This window comes from Aquarana catesbeiana, linkage group LG05, assembly GCF_042186555.1.
Source record: "Aquarana catesbeiana isolate 2022-GZ linkage group LG05, ASM4218655v1, whole genome shotgun sequence".
Classification (NCBI taxonomy): domain Eukaryota; kingdom Metazoa; phylum Chordata; class Amphibia; order Anura; family Ranidae; genus Aquarana; species Aquarana catesbeiana.
In genome coordinates this window covers 520523596-520543380 of record NC_133328.1, presented here as the reverse complement: position 1 = coordinate 520543380, position 19785 = coordinate 520523596, and the positions used below count along the sequence as shown (strand labels likewise).

The 19785-nt window shown below is 41.1% G+C and overlaps 1 protein-coding gene across 2 annotated transcripts in view; it reads right to left on the bottom strand.

The window, feature by feature from the left end:
- The window catches only part of CHD7 (chromodomain helicase DNA binding protein 7), a 196171-nt gene that overhangs the window by 107527 nt on the left and 68859 nt on the right, over positions 1 to 19785 (bottom strand). For both annotated transcript variants that reach the window (XM_073631683.1, XM_073631684.1), the window contains exon 3: positions 2705 to 3105. In XM_073631683.1, coding sequence (XP_073487784.1) covers positions 2705 to 3105 — 401 coding nt within the window. The remainder of the gene's footprint in view (positions 1 to 2704; positions 3106 to 19785) is intronic.

Below are 19785 nucleotides of genomic sequence, written 5' to 3'. Positions count from 1 at the left end.
ATGTGGAAGACAAAATACAAGCTATGGTAGATAGCTGAGCCATATCCAAGATGCTGACAAACGAATTTCACATGGGTTTTCACTTTACAACACTAACCCAAACACTAGGGCTTTATAAATAAGAGGCTCTGCAATTTGCAAGTGCAGGAGGCTCAAGTGCAAAGCGTTTCAGGACATCTCAAGCTGAAATTCATACAAGAACATTTTATAGGTTTTCCCTACAACATAAGACATTTTTAAACTAGTTCAATAACAATGGAGTTTAAACCAACTCTGTTGCTAAATAAGTCTCCACAATAAAATGGCCCCTGCAAAGTCGTCATTGCATACTCAGCTCTCCAGTGGTCCCCCACCAGCTGTCACTACGAGGACACAGAGATGAGGTAGAGGCCACCAGACTGAACCACTGGGTGGAGCAGGGGACTAGGTGATCAACACTCCCGAAGTGTCAGATTCTGCAGAAATCTTCTCACTACTGCAGAGGTTTGTGTCCATGAGCAACAGGAGAGGTGAGTATTCTATGTCGTTTTTACAGGGAGCACTTTATTATAGAACTTTAAATTTTACCAGCAGAGTTGCTTTAAAGTGGAAGTAAAGGCAAAACCCTAACTCTAAATCTACTCCTACCCCCTTTCGAAGCCTAATCTATCTAACCCTGTAAAGATTGCTATACTGGCAAGTATAGCAATCTTTACAGGGTTAGATAGATTAGGCTTCGAAAGGGGGTAGGAGTAGATTTAGAGTTAGGGTTTTGCCTTTACTTCCACTTTAAAGCAACTCTGCTGGTAAAATTTAAAGTTCTATAATAAAGTGCTCCCTGTAAAAACGACATAGAATACTCACCTCTCCTGTTGCTCATGTTCTGAAGCCGCTATGGTCCAGTCTCCAGCAGGCCCCTCTATGTGTAGGAGAAAGCCAACAAGGGCTGGGAAGTGATGTCACCCACAGACTTACTATGGGGCTTCAGTTGTCGGCTGTCTCTCCTACACACTTAAGCCACCATTGACAGCTCAGTCTGGGACCGGCTTTAGAATAGGCAAGTATAGGAGATTTTTTTTTTTTCTTTTCCTTCGCGGTGTTAGATAGATTAGGCTTAGAATGTGGGTGGGAGTAGGTTTAGAGTTAATTAGGTTTTGCCTTTACTTCCACTTTAAGAGAAATATAAAAAGCCAAAATTTCCTTTACAGTTTTTGAAAAAAGTGAAAAAGTTTATGAATGAGCAGAACTTCTACAAATGTTTCCATTACAGCCTGGCTACTCAGTGGAAAGATTTTGCCTCACTTTCTGTCCTGGGGATGGAAAACTGAGGGAAATCCCACCTTTGACAGCGGTTTTACAACCTATTGGGAGATCTTCCCTCCAACGCTTTCTGGTGACAGCTTTATCAATTAAAAAAAGTCCCTCGAATCGGACTGTGATCACCATTCCAGAAAGTGAGAATACATTTACCAAAGGGGGTCACAGACCAACAGCAGAAATATAACAGAAAAGGTCTGCTTCTCAACCCAATACTAGGAATAAATAATTGGCTAAAGTTTACTTTTAAAGCCTAACTGCAGGCTTGATTTACTTTCAAATTAATTTGTTTGGACCAAGCTGGTCCAAAAAAGCCATTACCTTCATTAACAGATGTGCCCGCTGTATAAACTGTATATACCCTCAGCCACACAAACAGCACTGTGTTCTGGTAGCACGACAGGGACTTCCCTTCCCAATCCCAGATCAAAATCAAGTCAGGCTGACTGCTGCTCTGCCATTCACAGGAATACAAGGCTACCTCTGATAGGCTGAGGCTGATATGGCGATATCCTTTCAGAAAATATAACTACCCGTTAATGGCCAAGAAGCACTCAGCCTGACGCGATTTTGTTCCGCGAGTAGGATGGGAAGTCTCCACCCCATTGCTGGAACTTAGCCTTGTATACTATGTAGCGGATTCTACTTACAGTTAGGCTACTTTCACACTGGGGTGGGCGTAAAAGTGTATACACCACTCCTACAGCGCTGCAAAGATGCTGCTTGTGGGACTTTTTTTTACCGTCCTGCAAGCGAACCGCTCCAGTGTAAAAGCACTCGGGCTTTCACACTGGAGCGGAGACAGGAGAGCCTCTTGAAAGTAGCCTTTATAAAGGGCTCAGCTGGGGCATTTGTTAGTGAAGGTAATGGCTTGGCTGAAACAAATATTTGAAAAGTAACAGAATGCTAGAGTTAGGCTTAAACACATTAACCAGTATTTATAAACTCTGATCCCCTAGTACCAATAGTAGGAACAGGTAAGATAGTTGCTGATATGGTAAATTGTTTACAAATTACAAAGGAATACCCTAAAAAACTTGACTTGCTGTGTGCAGATCAAACCAGAGTAAAACATTCCAATGTAAGATACTCATTTACAGGACTTTTTACTTTGCACCAATACAGCACAAACTATTTGTTCCCCTGAGCCTGCTGAGTATTCCCAAAGAGTAAGGCAAACGCCAATATTTTATGCAGCACTCTAGGGACCACCAATGCTTCTACGAGCTACCTACCGCCATGTAGCAATTTAAAAAATAATACATACATACACACACACACGATGTACTCCTTAAGCATTAGCATTGTGAACATTTACCCAGCCTATATTTGTGTCAAACTCAACACAGCAAAGCATTATTAAAACAGAAGTTGCCTATATTTCAAACATAAATTGAGAGGTGCTTACTTTGCCTTTTTGCTGGTCTTGGGTTTGGGAGTTTTCACCTTTTTCTCTTTTGGCTCTTTGGGGATTTTGGGCTGTTTTGGAGCCTTAGGTTCCTTAGGCTCTTTCTTTGCTTTAGGCTCTTTTGGCTCCTTGGGCTCTTTTTTAACCTTAGGCTTTTTCTTCTTCTTTCCATCCGGCGCTCCCTCAATGGAAAGATCTGGATTTTCCCCGAGAAAACCTTCCTGACCAAAGTTAGCATTATCCGCAGTAATGTGGTTGTTTTTTTTCTTCCTTTTCTTTTGTGGTGGAGGAGACTGCAGTGATGGCAAAAAATCTTCTGTGTTCAATAAAGGGGCATTGGGACCACCAAGTCGAGTCAAATCCGGCACAGGTTTATCAAGAAAAGGTTCCGATGGGGAATGCTGGAAAATAAAAATTAAATTTGATGAGAGGATGAGCAAACTACCAAAAAAAAAAAAAAAAAATATGCAGATACACAACTGCTGAAGTTTATATTTTTACCATTGTGACAAATGCTATATCTCTGGACCCTAGCAAATAAAATGGCTGCCGTAGTGTGTTTTTTTATGTCGCACAATATTTGCGCAGCTTTTTTTTTTTTTTGGAAAAAAAAAAAAAACACTTTCATGAATTAAAAAAACAAAAAAAAAACAAAAAAAACCCCACAATATTTACTCAAATTTTTTTTTTTTATAATGTGAAAAACGTCATGCCAAGTAAATAGATACCCAACATGTCATGCTCTAAAATTGCACACTTGTGAATGACACCAAGCTTCGATACTTAAAAAATCTCCATAGGTGACGCTTTAAAAAGGTTTACAGGTTACAATAAGAGGTAGAGGAGGTCTTGTGCTACAGTTATTGCTCTCACTCTAACGTTTGCGGTGATATCTCACGTGTGCTTTGAACAGTGTTTACACATGCGGACGTGACTTAAGTATGCGTTCGTTTCTGCGTGCAAGCAGGACAGGAAGGGTGCTTTAAATTTTTGGGGGCTTTTTTTTTTACACTTTCCCTTTAATAAAAAAAAAAAAAAAAAAAAAAAAGGCAGCACTTACATCTGCCAGAGCCAGAAGTGATGTTATGTCGCTTTCGGCCTCCAAGTGTCATAGAAAAGGTTGGGCACCTCCGGCAGCCTGTAAAAGCAATCAAGTGGCTAAACAACCGCTATGATGGCTTTTACACAAAGGGAATCGCCAGATGAAAAAAAAAAAAAAAAAAAAAAAAAAAAAAAAAGGAAGGATAGCTGGATGATGCCTGTAGCTGCAGGCATCATTCAGATATCTCCACTCAAAGTCCAGGACATCATAGGATGTCCTATGGGTGGGCAAGTGGTTAATCCTGACACTGGGAAAAAAAACAATTCTTCTCTTCTTACAACTGCAGGATTTTTGGGTCATTTTAGCCAAGTTTAACCACTTGAGCTCCAGAAGATTTTACCTCCTTCATAACCAGGCCATTTTTTTTTCTATTCGCCACTGCGCTACTTTACCTGGCAATTGTGGTCATGCAACACTGTACAAAAATGAAATTTATATAAAAGAAAATTCACACAAATCAAGATGACTTTTGGTGGTATTTGATCATCACCGGGTTTATTATTTTTTGCGATATATTAAAAAATATATATATATTTTATTTTTTAAAAATTTTCTGTATTTTTTTTTTAATATAAAAAACACAAAAAATTTTGAAAAATTAAATATAATTTTATTTCTCTCTTTTTTTTTTTTTTTTACTTTCTGCTATACGTGTCCAATAAAATTTTTTTAAAAATGTAATTTCTTCAAACATCTAAGGCGATCAAGGGGTTCAATGTGTGCCCAGCTATGTGTAATGTTCGTAAAGTGTGCTGCTTTTACCACTAGCTCTCCGTTTCTTATCCCTTTTCAGGAACGGGAAACTGACAGACCGCTCCCTCTGCACAGAGCTGTGTGTTTAACACCACAGAGCTCTGGGCTGTGATTGTGCACAGCCAATCAGCAGTTCCCAGCTATGAATCATTGGCCCAGGACTTGCTGATAAACTCCCTCTGTGTACAATCACAGCGCATGGCAGGCAGGGGGCGCGGACCCTAAACCTGAAGGTAGGCAGCGACATATGAGTACCAGGTACTGGACACTTGCCCGCAGTACATTGCAGCGAGCAGTCAGGAAGTGGTGAAAACATATGTAAACCCCAATAACCACCTTCTCTTATTTGCCAACTTTTGGTTAGGTAAGATACACTATATAAAAGTGTTTTCTCTGTTAGGTAGAAAAAAAAAAAAAACCCTGAAGAGGGGAGGTTTTCTGTAATACTAAATTACTTTTCATTAGGGACAATGCTGCTGCACCATAAATAATAAAAGAAAAAAAAAAAAAAAAAAAGTACAAAGAGTGAAAGTTGCCATCTTCATACAGGAAATGTGTTACTAGCAGGATCGCCAGGTGAAAATAAACATGAAAAAAGTCTAGGAAAAAAAAACACCACAATACAGCCACCACATTTAAGGACTGGTAAGCTGCAATATATTCAATTCTTGCTCTTTTGTTTAGATGCTCTAGTTTACCACAATGTGGTGGTGTACCCAGGCGAGTCAAGAATTCCAGCAAGTGATTAACAAAATGACCCAGTGTGAACTGCAAAATTATAATTTTCAATTGAGGCTTCTTAAAGTGGTTGTAAACCTCAGTCATGGAATCTGAGCAAAGCACATATATCTGTAGTGCTTACTTATCTCTATCCAAAGCTCTAGGTGTGGTTTCTCTCTGGTCCTTTGAGATAAGTGTGTGTGGTTTTTTACCACTTTTTGCCCTTTTGAAGGGGTGTAGGAAAGAGAAGACTGCAGATAAACATGTAAAACATATGTAGGAGGATGTGTTTAATCTCTGTATCATCTGAGGCTATTCTCTTTACTGGGTATATATCAGGGTTTTTACAACCACTTAACACTTGACATCCGCGCTATGGCCGAATGACGGCCACGGCGCGGACCTGAATTCCCAGGAGGCCGTCATATGACGGCCTCCCCTGTGCAAGCGCACTGCAGGGTGCGCACCGAGCGCACTGTGATCACAGAGTCACTGAGACTCAGGTGATCACCGATCCGAGTAAGGGGCCGGTCCCAGCCCCTTACCATGTGATCAGCTGTCAGCCAATGACAGCTGATTACATGATGTAAACAAAAGATCGGTAATCTTTTTTTTTTCTACGCACGCTGATAGCGTGAGTAGAAAAAAAGCTGTTCACTGGCTCAGCTGCAAGGGACATCGGTCCCGAAGTGGAAGAGGCACATCTGCTTCATCTGTGCCACCTACCATTGCCACCTATCAGTGCCATCTATCAATGCCCACCAGTAGTGCCCAGTAGTGCCACCTATCAGTGCCCACAGGTGCCATCTATCAATGCCCACCAGTAGTGCCAATCAGTGCCACCTAGCAGTGCTGCCTATCAGTGTAACTGATCAGTGCCCATCACTGTCATCTCATCAGCATACATCAATGAAGGCGAAAAATTACCATTTTTAAATTTTTTATAACAAAATATTTTTAAAAAATACATTTTTTAAAAAAATTCTGTTTTTTTACATTTTTTTGACAAAAAATAAAAACCGCAGAGGTGATCAAATACCACCAAAAGAAAGCTCTATTTTTTGGGGAAAAATGATAAAATATTTCATTTGGGTACAATGTTGTATGACTGTGCAATTGTCATTCAAAGTGCGTCAGCGCTGAAAGCTGAAAATTGGTCTGGGATAGGAGGGGGGGTTTGAGTGCCCAGTAAGCAAGTGGTTAAACCTTTTCTATGAACAAGCCATTGATGCAGTTTGACAAGTTGCACAATATTGGGCAATTTACACCAGTGGCAGAATCACTAAAGATGGTCTGACCACAAAAAATCCATCCCTCTGTAGCCAGTTGTAGCCAACATGCCGCTCTGTTGCTGGCCTGAACATTGCGGAATCCCAATCACCAGTGATGGAGTGACATTTCGCTGTCTCGGCTATAGAGGGTGTCATTCTGAAAGGACAAAACAGGCAACTTCTTACAAATCTTACTGCCGATTTCAGCAAACTGTCAGTAGGAGGATTGCTAGTAGCAGAATCACCGTGTGACATCAGCGTTAACGCACGGTCATTTATTAAATGTTTATATGAAAAAAAAAAAAAAAGAAAAAAACTGTACACAAGCACCACATTCTGCACAATGCGGTCTATAAAAATACAGACTGGCAAGCTCTCACTTACAAATAGACGTTTACTGTAGTGTGCACAAAATTACACAACGTTTTCAATTCTAGATACAATGAGTGCATAATAGCCAACTAGCACATTTCAGTCATTTAGAAAATAATTCTGATGAGAAGACAAATGTTTGCTAACTTTAAGTCAGCAATGTTTGATAGACCGACAACGCCTCATATCCTATAGGATGTGTTTCTGTACACATCTAGCAAAGAACAGATGGTTGGCCCTAGTCATAAGTGGGGAAAAAAAAACTCCCATACACAATATATAGACCTGTCAATGGGCCATGCAGTATGCTTCATTTTAGTTGGAACAGATTTAATAATTGCTTCAAAAAAAGAAATTAAAAAAAAAAAAAAAAAAAACGAACAAGAAGAAGAAGAAGAAGGTCATACAGTCCAAGTGTGACAGGCCCAATGTAAGGTTCAGAGAATTTATAGCATGCAGGAAATGTCTTGCAATGGTTCCTTCTAGTTTTTATTGTGTGCCCAGAAAGCATGGGTTGGGTGCAACAGCTGCAGAGATAGCAGCAATCACCATCATGATGAAAGCAAAGTCGCCTACAGAATCCATTTACAGACAGTCTACTCTAAAACCATTTGCACTTAAAAACAAACAGCAAAACGTTCAATCAGTGATTTATAATTAGTAACTGTCCTGCATTATATTTTAGTTGACTACTACATGGCAGACCTAACCTGTGTGTTATGGCCTACATTAATCTCTATTAAGCCTCTCATTTGGATGTCTCCTATGATACATGCTTGGAGCGTGTGAGGATCTCTTTTCTCTGTTCTACAAAACAATAAATAAAAACTTTTGAAACAAAAACAAAAAACAGAAGGAGCGCCAGAACAAAAAGGCAAAAAAGTCAAATCAATTTAATGGTTCACACAAAATATCCACCGCGTTTCCAGGACCAAAAAAACACTGTTCATCAGGGCTTAGTCAGTCAAAACTTAAATGAATGCCAGAGAGGGCTTTTGTATATTAAATCTGTAAGGAAATCTGTATAGAAAGGTTACTGGATCAGGAGAGTCAACCAACTATGCTAAAGCCTGAAACAAGATGGTGCTATCCTTGTGCAAAAAAAGGAAAAAGCAGGTGCAGCACAGTGAATAAATTCCACCTGGCAGTGCCAGGGTTCTCAGTTCCAATCCCAACAATGGCACTATCTGCCTGGGAGTTTGCATGTTCTCCCTCTGCCTGCGTGGGTTTCCTCTGGATACTTCGGTTTCCTCCCACACTCCAAAAGACATGCTGGTAGGTTAATTGGCCCCTGTCTAATTGGGCTCTAGTATGTGCATGTATGAATATGATTTAGATCCCTGGTGCCTAACCTGCGGCCCTCAGACCTCAGCATTCTGTAGTTGAAACATTGATTAGAGTAATAGCATTGATCACTACTGGCATCATGTAACGTTCCCAGTCTTATACTGCCTTCTGCAGCATATCCCCAGCCAAAAATGTAGCATGTCCACACTCTGACCCCCATACCTCTATTAGGTCTGCAGTTTCTGATAGTTCTCTCAAGCATTACACATACTGAACATTATGTGCAGCCCTTTTGGTGATGTCAGAGGCCATATTTGAGGCCCCCCTTTAGCTCATAAGTTGACAACCACAGCCTTAAGCCTTGTACACACGATAAGAATAAATCGTATGAATGATGGTCTTTTGCATGCTAGTCTCATATTGAAAATGAAGAGGTAACGAAGGCAATGAAAATTCTCGTATGACAGAATACAACTTCAGAAATGATGTATTGTATTTCATAGTAATGCGTTCTTTTGTTTCTGAGTATGCGTGTTCAATTCATTTTGGACAAATACTGTACCGATTTAACAAAATCGTTAGTTCGTGCAAAATTATCCAAAAGGGACAAGCACAAAAATGTTTCTTGTACGCTACCAGAACGGTCGTGATTGGCTCTTAAAAGGCATGTATTAATGATTATCAGATTGTCGTACAATCACTTTGAAAGCAGTATTTTTCGTCAGGGACTGATGGTTGACTATATGACAGTACCTATAATAAATAAGGCATTTATATGGGGGTGTAAAACATACTTACAAGTGTCACACTTGCACATTATAAAGCATGCACAATAAAATTAAATCTAGATCCACTTTAAACCTGTGCTTGCTGGAAATACGCTATACATTGCCTTTATGGCTTGTTCACACTTGCTTAAAATACTGGCGCTCATCAAACACACCTATAGTGCTAATGCACATTAATAGATGCCTTTGATAAGTGTTTAAAGAGCTTTAGCAATCCCCCAAACGCTCTATGTAGGTCTGACATGCGTTTTTGGCACATTTAATCCACACCACAAACACCTATTAACTGTAATGTACTACCGCGCTGCAAGCCTGCCTGTGCGATTAAAGCAGATTACCATAGACTTGAATGGAAGGAGTTGAAATTCTTCAAAGCCTTTCAAAACGCGACATGAAGTGTAAATTTTGAAGCGAAGCAACGCTAAGGCTTCATGTTTTGTTCGTGTGAACGCATCTCATACGTATACGTACATATGTGAACTTGGCATTGAAAGGAGAAGTTCAGCCAAAGCTTGTTTGGCTGGGCTTCTCCTATGGGTCACATGAGTGCAATTCGTTTTGCAATCCTGTGACCCATTTTCAGCAGAGTGGACTCAAGCGTGCTCTCTGCTGACATCATGGATATCATTCCAGGCACTGTGTTATCCCGACAAGGGAAGTCTGGATCCGCCAGATGCCTGGACTGACACCCGTCTTAGCGAGCCACTGAGACAGCCGCTCCCCGCCCCTCCACAACTCAGCGCTCCGGTGAGTGAGGAGGAGCAGAGCGGAAATCTGATGATTGACAGTCAGCAGCTCTCTGCTCAGGGAACTGTGAGAACCGAGTCATCTGCGACGTTTGATTGTTTGGTTCTCATTGTAGATGCCGATCCTGCATCCACCTAGGAAAGTATGAAACTAAAAAAAAAAAAAAAAAAAAAAAAAAAAAAAAAAAAAAAAAAAAAAACTTTACTTCTCTTTTAAAGTTTAGCGCAACAGCTGGAAAGTTACATGCAAATAACCATTAGCCCAAAAAAAAAAAAGTATAAACTTTTGCATCAATCCATTCAATGATATGGTTATATATCAACAAACAAGAGGACTCCTTATGACTACAAAGGGATATTATGCAGGACAAAAAAAAAAGAAAAAAAGAGAGACTGGCACCCTGGTAGCTTTTCTGGAAGCTTTAGTGACACCTTCACAAATGCTAAATAAAGACTGCCATGTAAATACTTTTATACTTTCATCTCAATATTTACATTAGACAAACAGAGAAGGATAAAAACAGGCTTAGCGTGCTTTCACAGACCTGTGGAGGAAAGTCAGGATAACCTTTAGCTACAGGGTTACCTTCAAGCCTTCTGTACAACATTGTTTATTAAGATTTTACAATGTAGAATTTCTCCTTCTGGGTACAGCAAACAAGAGAGTATTTCCTGGACAATTAAATAGATGAACAATTTCTATGTATTGTTTCTTAACCAAGAACTGGAGTCCTGGAACAACTCTAGATGTACACAATGTATCTCTCACTTGAGCAGCTATTTATATTTCTCTGGGCCCAAGAGTGACAATCACTTCCTCTCCATTCAGGTTTGAACAGCTGTTTAATCAGGAAATCATTTTCTAGCTTTCCTCCTTGTAGTGTGCCGCCTGCTACTCTGAAAACGCCTGCCTGGGTTTAGGACGTTTGTAGGCGTTCCCTCTACTTGAAGAGTAAAGCCCAGTACATCGGTGGTCTATGGCTTCTAAAGGCAGATACATTTAGATACTTCCATAGAAGTGTCAGCAGTCAGATTCAGAAGCTGCTAACATGCAAATTATCCAAACCACATGTGCACAAGGATTTGATTTATGTGACTGCCCTGCTTTAGGACAGTGATGGCAAACCTTGGCAATCCAGATATTTTGGAACTACATTTCCCATGATGCTCATGCACACTGCAGTGTAGTGGAGCATCATGGGAAATGTAGTTCCAAAACATCCGGGGTGCCAAGGTTCGCCATCACTGCATTAGGATAACTGGGGTCAGGCGGAGGCATGTTGTATCTGTGCCCACCACTGACAGCTATGATGTGCTGGGAAGGCATGAAGGCTCCTAATTATTTAAAAAAAATAACCCCCCAATAAGCACCTTTTCATAAGAAAGGATTTTTTTTATATTTCCCTGGCATGTAGTCAACTCCAATGTAAATAGTGATTAGTGGGGTACTAAAAGGAAAAGAAAAAAAAAAAAAAAAAAACTTCATGCAGAGAAACACCATCTAATCCAGTTAAGCGTTCATTAAACCATTGGTAAAACATTCTTAAACCAGCCATACGTGGCTTGAACTTCGTTTTTCTGCTGAATCAGCCAAAAGCTGTGGGAGCCTGGTCAGCGACACAGGGCTGTTAGAAGTCGTTTATTCAACTGACCTATTCACAGAGCCAGGAGCAAACTTGTCAGCCAAACAGTGGCTGCATCCAAATCAGATGCAGTCACTGTTCACATATTCAGACAGCCAAAAAAATGTCAGAATACATTAGCTAGCAGGAGAGATTTTTTTTAGCATGGATGCAGAAATTTGATTTCTCCTGTCTGTTCAGTCGTGTTCACAAAATATGCCATAGGAGAGAAATCTACAAGTGTATGGCTAGCCTTATGTCCAGAGCAGCAGAAATACTTGAATCTACAGTATTTTCATATTGGCCTTCTGTAATCCTCTGTATAGCAGCAATGGAACAAGAAGGGTCAGTACCAGGCTATGCTTTGTAAAGTGCTGACAGCCTATTACAGGCATTCATTACTGGAGGAAAAACACAATGACTTCAACAGCAGGCTATTGCTTCTTTTTCACGGTCCAGTCACAGGCTGGAGCAAGTCAACTTTTACCAACATCATAAAGTTGGTTACATATGATTTTTTTTTTTTTTTGCATTATATAAAAAGTCATTAAACCCACATTTTTTTTTAAACTATCAAAAGCTGCATTACATGCTGATTGTGGACTATTCTCACTCAGTCAATATGGGATTTGTTTTCCGTATTCTGCAAAAAGGAAAAACCTGGTTGATCCTGCTGTTCCTCTCTCCACTGCAGCTGGGGATTCTGCAGTGCAGCGTGGGATGTTAGTGCACTCAGTTTTCAGTGTGTTTCTAAGCCGAGCAATGTCCTCCCTATCACGTTTGAGCAGCCTATGTGGACTACAGAGTCACACATGTGGGTGTATACACAATGGTAAATGACACCCCCCCCCCACCTCCATGCCCACTAACTAGCTAAACAAAATGGGGAGTGGGATATTGCATGTAGATTGATGGACGCTGCACCCCTCCCCCTCTTATTCTAAGCGCACACAAAAGACACAGGCTGGAGGGCCGTGAAAGCATGCGATTGGAAGAAATCCACCCACATGTTCTTGACAATAAAAATAAAGATTTTTTTTTCAAATACATATTTGTATGAGGATTTAAAGCATTTGAGAATTTTTACTCTGTATTCCAAAGGCTGCGTTTTTCTTTTTTTTTTTTTTTTTGAACCTGTGACCAGCAGCGGATGATTAGAAGCTCCTCCTGCCACTGTTTTCCTACAGACAGGGCTGGGAAAGAGCTGGGTCATGTGACAGCTGTATAGTGGATTAGGAAAAAGATACCTAAGATTTTTTATTGAACTAAAGTTACAGTGCAATCATCCACATACAGAAGGAGAAGGGATAATGTAAATTAATCAATGCGTTTAGTATCACGTGAAGGCTCCATTCACACCTGAGCATAGCGCAAAGACAGCTGCTGCAGCGCGCTTTTTTTGTTTAGTGGGGTGTTTTTGGAGTGACACCATTCATTTGAATAGGCCTCTCTCAACTCCAAAAAAGCTCATGTACCAATCTGAGCACAGAGCCAGGAGTGTTTGTGCTTTTTTGCCATGATTGTAGCGCGTTTTGTCACTTGACAATCATGACAAAATCACACCGCATAGACATTGGAGGTGCATGGGGAGCTGAAACAAGGGTTTCCCAACCTCCCCAAGGGATTCTGGGTTCCACGGGCCCCCTTCCCAAAGTGACTCCCGTCACAAGCTCAATGAGCAGCTTTCACTAGAAGAGAACGTAAAATGCATGTCACTTAAAATGAAATGGGAATTAAAAATATCCCAGTAAGGGCTCTTTCACACGGGCAGTCCACCCGAAGGACTCCACTTTGCTCAGCGGGAGACAGGCAGATGACATGTCAGTCTCCGCTAACTGTGCAGGGAGGGACCGATCTCCTCTATGGGGAGATCGGATGAAAACAGACCGCCTGTCCATTTTCATCCAATCCTATCCTCCAGACTGATGGAAAATAGGGTCTCCATCTGTCTGGATTTCACGGACAGGATCAGATAGCAGCGGGTGTCAGCGGACATGTCACCGCTGACATCCGCCTCTCCATAGGGCTGAATGGAGCGTCCGATCAGGTCCGCCAGAAAAACTGACAGGTGGACCTGGTCGGAAAGCCTGCATTTAGGGGCCTAAGGTAGTAAATACTCTTGTTGCAGCTGCCACTGACGAACAGAAATGCAGAAAGCCATCTTCAGAAACTCACTTCCTGGAGTGTCGACCTCCTTATCCCCTAATGCTCTGAAATAGTTTCTCCCACCAAACACTTATGTCACTACTCCGCCCTGTAGTAATTGTAGCCGTCATTGGGTGGAACCACAAAGCACAGTGAGGGACCACGAGAGCCTGAAATGTTCCTCAGAGCAGTGTGGGAGGTAAGAATTTACTTTCTTCTTTTTCACTTTATATTTTATTTTTTGTGATGGAGTCCCTTTACCAAATCCTACTTTCAATTACAAAAAAAGTACCCATCTCATCCTCCTACAGAAAAAAATGTAAAAAAAAAGTCGGTCACTAAAGTAATATATTGGTGCACACCGATAAAACTGTCTATATTAAAACATTTTTTCACATGCACATCTACAAAAGAAAAAAAATGTAAAAAAAAAACAAAAAACAAAAAAGTCTGCAATGATAGTTCCCACATTTCTATTATGGCAGGCTGAGTATTAGGACAGCTGGTTCACGTGCACATTTTAGGTGCAGTGCTCTACATGAATATCACACATGTGTTACCACTGAACTCCAACCAGGTTTATGTTCTGCTGAAAATTATATGAAAGATGCAGCAGGCAGGACTGTTTGAAAAGCACTGTACCTGTAACGCACCAAAAACTTGCAGATGGTAACAGAGCCACAGTATCAAGCATGGTCTAAATTTCAGAATATACATGTATGCCTTCATATACACCTCATTCTGTATATATCCAACACCTCTGATCTACACTTCTTGCTTTAGTACATGATTTAAATTTTTGTTTTAAGATGTTACAAACAATTTGAGCAGTGATTTTTGTATGTAGAAAATGATGCGGATTTCTTTTAGGTAAAGACCAAAACCACAAAAGGCTTTAACAGTATACTAGAACCCTGACAATCACACCACACATGCCAGGATGTAGCAAACTGGACCTATTATGTAAAGATAGCAGGATGAGGCTTTAATCCAATGAGAGATACAAAAGGTAAAACTAGGGGAAGGGCAGAGTGTTTTCAATCCGGCTTATGCCCAAGTAACCCTACTTAACCCTTCCTCACCTATCTAGATTGTGAACGGGTAATGCCATGACAGCTAGAGGCACATTCTCCAGGAAGAATGCTTTTGCTTATTGACCATTTCCTCACATCACACCTATGTTTGCTGCTGGTTAAATCTTTCCTGTGGAAGCCTACAGTAGATTTGAAGCACTAGCACTTACAGCGAGGTATCCCTGCAAGTGTATCATTAATATTTCAGTCCACAAGCCAGCTCATGGGGAGAGAAGAGAAGGCAACTGGAGTACACTCTAAATATCTAATATCTGAAAAGAAGATCAAGCACAGCGGAGCTTTCCATCCTATCTACTTACAAAGCTGGATTTTAAGGCCAAGTTTTATTAAATAACATGCCTGTGGTCTTATGCAACAATAATCTGCGCATTTTGAAAAAAATGTACTTACCAAATTTCTTTCAATATTCTGACTGTTCTATAGGGACGAAAACGGTCTGCCTCAGATGACTGCACTTTTGGAATAGTATTTGCGGTTTTAAAAGCTCTGTTTGAAGCATTTGTAATCATGTACGCACTGCTCCATCGTTTGGTCAGCTGACTCAGGGAAACCAATGTACTCCCAGAAGTTGCCAATACCCAAGAACTGTTAAAGTGGTTGTAAACCCTTTACAACCACTTTTTACTACAGGCAAGCCTATAATTAGGCTTACCTGTAGCTACACTGGATATCTCCTTAACCTGCACAGTTTAGGAGATATCCCCCTGTATTTGCATGTGCCGACATCATCGGCACATGCTCACTTAAGCAAACTGAAGCAATGGCACATTCAGTTAGACTGTGCCATTACCGGCGGCTCGATACCTGGAAGTAACCCCCGGAAGCGATGTCGGACACCGGAGCGGTGAATGAGGACCGCTGCGGGGGCTTCGATATCAGGTAATTTGTAATGAGCTAGTATGCTATGCATACTAGCTCATTATGCCCTTGTTTTTTTCAGATTTTTTTTTAGGGTTTACAACCACTTTAAAGTGATACTAAAAAAGGTTAGAAAAAATTATATATATATATATATATATATATATATATATATATATATATATATATATATAATATTTTTTTTTTAAATGTACATTTTATATTTACCTGCTCTGTGCAATGGTTTGCACAAAGCAGCCCCGATCCTCCCTTTCTTGGGTCCCCCACCAGCGCTCTTGGCTCCTATCCACACTGAGTGCCCCGACAGCAAGCCACTTGCTATGGGGGGCACTTATGCATGCTCACTCCCAAGCCCTGCTCTGTGTCCATAGGATACACAGAACGGGGCTTGCCCCACATACGCTCCCTCCTCCCTGGCTGTGATTAAAGCGTTACTAAATCCAGGACCCTGCACTCATTATATCCGGTCTCCCACAGTACACAGAACATGGAAATTAGAGATGCACGATTCTGGGAAAAATGAGAATCACGTTTGTTTTGCTTAGAAGATCACAATTCTCGAGGCGTAACATCTTTCACATTATCCGGGGAAAAAAAGCATTTGAATATATATATATATATATATATATATATATATATATAAATATAATGTTTTTAACTTGAAACCAACAAGTGTCAGAAAAAGGTTCAGTCTTTTAGCCTAGGTCTACACATATGTGATCTCAGACATTGCATGTGATTTGCAACTGCACCGCAGGTGCTGATCACATGCGATGTCTGTGTGACAAAAGGCTGTGTGTACAGTTGTATGGCTGAACTTGCATTAGATTTGCAGAAAAAAAAAAATGCAGGGACTCTCTCCGCTCCCACTGAAATCGGATTGCATGGGTGTTCTCACCTATGAGATCCGATTCCTGTGCTAGTTCACTGTTAGCACTGCAATCTGTAAACCGATCCAGAGGTGTCATTAATGTATTGAAACCCGCAGCGGTTCACTAAGGGCAGTGTGAACTGCCTGCGGGAGAGATGCGATGCAGGAACCTGCACTGGACTAGTGCTGGTTCCTGCATCACACAAGTGTGAACCTAGGCTAAGTGGTTAATCTTCCTTCATTTACAGACCCAAGTTCATTCCTTTGATCTAAAGAATGAAACGTTACAATGTTTATAGTTAGCTCAGTGGCTGAGGAATTGAGAAACTTGGCAGACTGCCTTTTTTTTTTTTTTTTGGACAGCTGACGGGCTTGAACAGAGAACGGCATAGAATCGGGAAAATGCTGTGTTGAGATCGTGTGGGGGGGAAGAATCATGATCTCGATTCTTAACGATTAATCATGCGGCTCTAGTGGAAATGCAATTGTTTTAGTAAATATAAACTGCTAAATACCTTTTCTCATCAGCAGTTAGAGCAATCTTGTGACTTCCATCAGTGTCTGGTTAAAGCTTGTAGGAGGAGTTTTCATTCTTCCCTGGCTGTCCTATGAGGCTGCAGGACCCCTGACTCTGTCTGGACAGTGCTGATGGGGAATGTATGTGATCAGCACGGGGCCAAAGAAAAAAAAAAAACTCTAGCAAACACACCAAACTGAGCATGTGCAGCTTGTCCCCTGTTCTATCAGCAGACAGATTAGGGACAGTGGAAGAAGGGGAGGATCAAAGAAGACAGGAGCAAACAACCTTTATACACAATGCAAAGGATTAACCCATTAGGTTCCACAGCGAGTATAACAAGCATGCTTTACTGCATATACAGACTGATTTTACTGTTTGGGTTTAGTGACACTAACAGCATTGGGAGCCAAAGCTCCTACTGCTGTCTCTTAGGCGATGAGGAGGCTCAGAGCAGCTGCTCTTCTGCACATCACTGGATTAAGATTGGGCTCAGGTAAGTATCAAGAGGGGGCTGGGGGGAGCTGCATACTGAAGGTTTTTACCTTCATGCATAGAATCCATTAGGCTGGGTTCACACTGCCGATGGATGCAGCTCACAGCAGGGTTCCAGTGAATTCCTGTACTCCATTTCCAGGACGAATCAGGGCTGAATTTTTACCTGAATTTGGCCCTGGAAAATGGAGCCAAAGACGTAGAGGACCTCTGTGCAAGCCGCTCCGCAGCCACAACGAGATATGTGAACCGGCTCAATAGAGAGCCGGTCACAATCTCCCGACATGTGAATTGGATGGGGGGGAAGCCAATCGCACTAATGTGAACCCAGCCTTAAGGTAAACAAACAAAAAAAGCCTTTAGAACCACTTTAAGCTACAAGAATGGTGCTGCTCACTGAAACCACCACCTGATCTAGCAGGTAAATACCTCATGCCAATACTTTGGTTCCTGCAGTTCTTGGCTATGAATGGAGAAGGAGCACCTAAAAATATGCTCCCCTAGAAATTTGCCTAAGGTTTCTAATACTTTTTACAGATTAGGAAACACTGCAGGTAACTACAACGTTACCAAAGGCTACTTAAAGATAAGTTCAAGGCATGGCTATTTTATAGTTACATTGGTGGTAGCTTGGACCAGTGTAACTATGAATATACCATACCTGGCTGATGCTCCTGGAAGCTGGAAATCACCAACGTAGACACTGATACTCCAGTTATCTCCACTTGTTTCCGGTTCCCATGTTGAGCAGCTTGCCTGATGCACTGTGAACACAGGAGGTCGGCATCTCAGCATAGTCACCATTCACAGAATGCTTTGCATTTTCTGAATGAATGCAAACAATTCTTCCGATTGGATGAGGTGGAGGGCACCTCGTTCAATCATTTGCTTTCATTCTGGAAATGCAAAGCATTCTGTGAATGGCGACTATGCAGATATGCCTACCACCTGTGTTTCAATCGCATCAAAGCAAGCCGCTCAACACGGGACCCGGAAACAAGTGGAGATCATTGGAGTATCGATGTCTACATTGGTGATGTTCAGCTTCCAGGGGCATCAGCCAGGTATAGTATATATTCATAGTGGTCCACGCTGGATTAATGTAACCACGTATAATACAGCCATGCCTGGGATTCTTTAAATGCCGTCACTGTGGCAATACTTTTGCCTTTTCCCTCTATGTATCTGTTCCTTGATACCACATAATACACTCCAAACAAATCTATGAATCAGTTGGTGAATGGGAAAGAAAACCTAAATTTATCTCCAACATTACATGTTTAACAAGACAAATATGAAGATCACTCAGGAAAACTGGCAAGGCATTTTGGCAGGCATCTTTCAGCTCATTTGATGAACCAATGAATCAAAACGCTCTAGAAAATTGAAAGCATCTCAGGCTTCATGAGGAAAAAGGAAATCTTCAGGTTTGTGTTACAACTGGCATTACAGAACATGTTTCCCATAAAAACAGCAGGATAATGATGGTATAAAATGACCCAGAAGGTACAGAACAAGGACTGCATGGCCAGCCCACTAAAGAAGCGCATGCAAGATGTGACAACTCCAAGGATGCTGAAGAATGCTTGTCCATTACATTTCCACAATACACATTTGTCTTTATTTTTCAGGTGACATTAAGAAATACCTTCATCTCTTTTGCACACAAAATCACAGCCAACATAGGAAAATTCCAAAACATTATTAGCACTATTACAACATACTATTTGTACATACAATTAGAAACCCAGTTAAAGTGTAACTTGTGGCCACACATGGGTAATATTCAGGAAATTGTAATCCTTGTTAAATCTGCTATCAAATCACAAAAAAACATGGATTAAGGCTGCCTATCAAAAATGTTTTCAAAATTGCATTTTCAGTGCATTGGAACAAACAAAACTTTGATTACAGGTCGCCTCTATGTGTTTGCAGCAATTTCCAATCAATTTTACGTTCACAGAGATGATCAATCGCCTAAAAGCTGGGTAATGCCAACACACTATTTAGGCGATCAATTCTCTCTGTGGCACAGAGACCAAGGCCCCATTGACACCCACATGACATGATGGGGGCTATTTACTAAAAGTGGAGAGTGCAAAATCTGGTGTAGCTCTGCACAGAAACCAATCGGCTTCTATTTATTGTCAAAGCTTAATTAAACAAGCTGAATTTAGAAGCCAATTGGCTACCATGCACAGTTGCACCAGTTTTTCCGAGTGCTCCAGTTTTAGTAAACCCACCCCTACGAGTGGCTTATTTTCATGCGACCACACATGACAAATGCACCAAAGTAGCTCCTGCACCTTATTGTGCAGCGAGCCTGGGGAGTTTTTGCAATGCACATTTCAGTGCATTTTTTGCCATGCAGCTACTACCTGTATTTAAGCTGCCATCAAGAATTCATGGCACTGCAAGC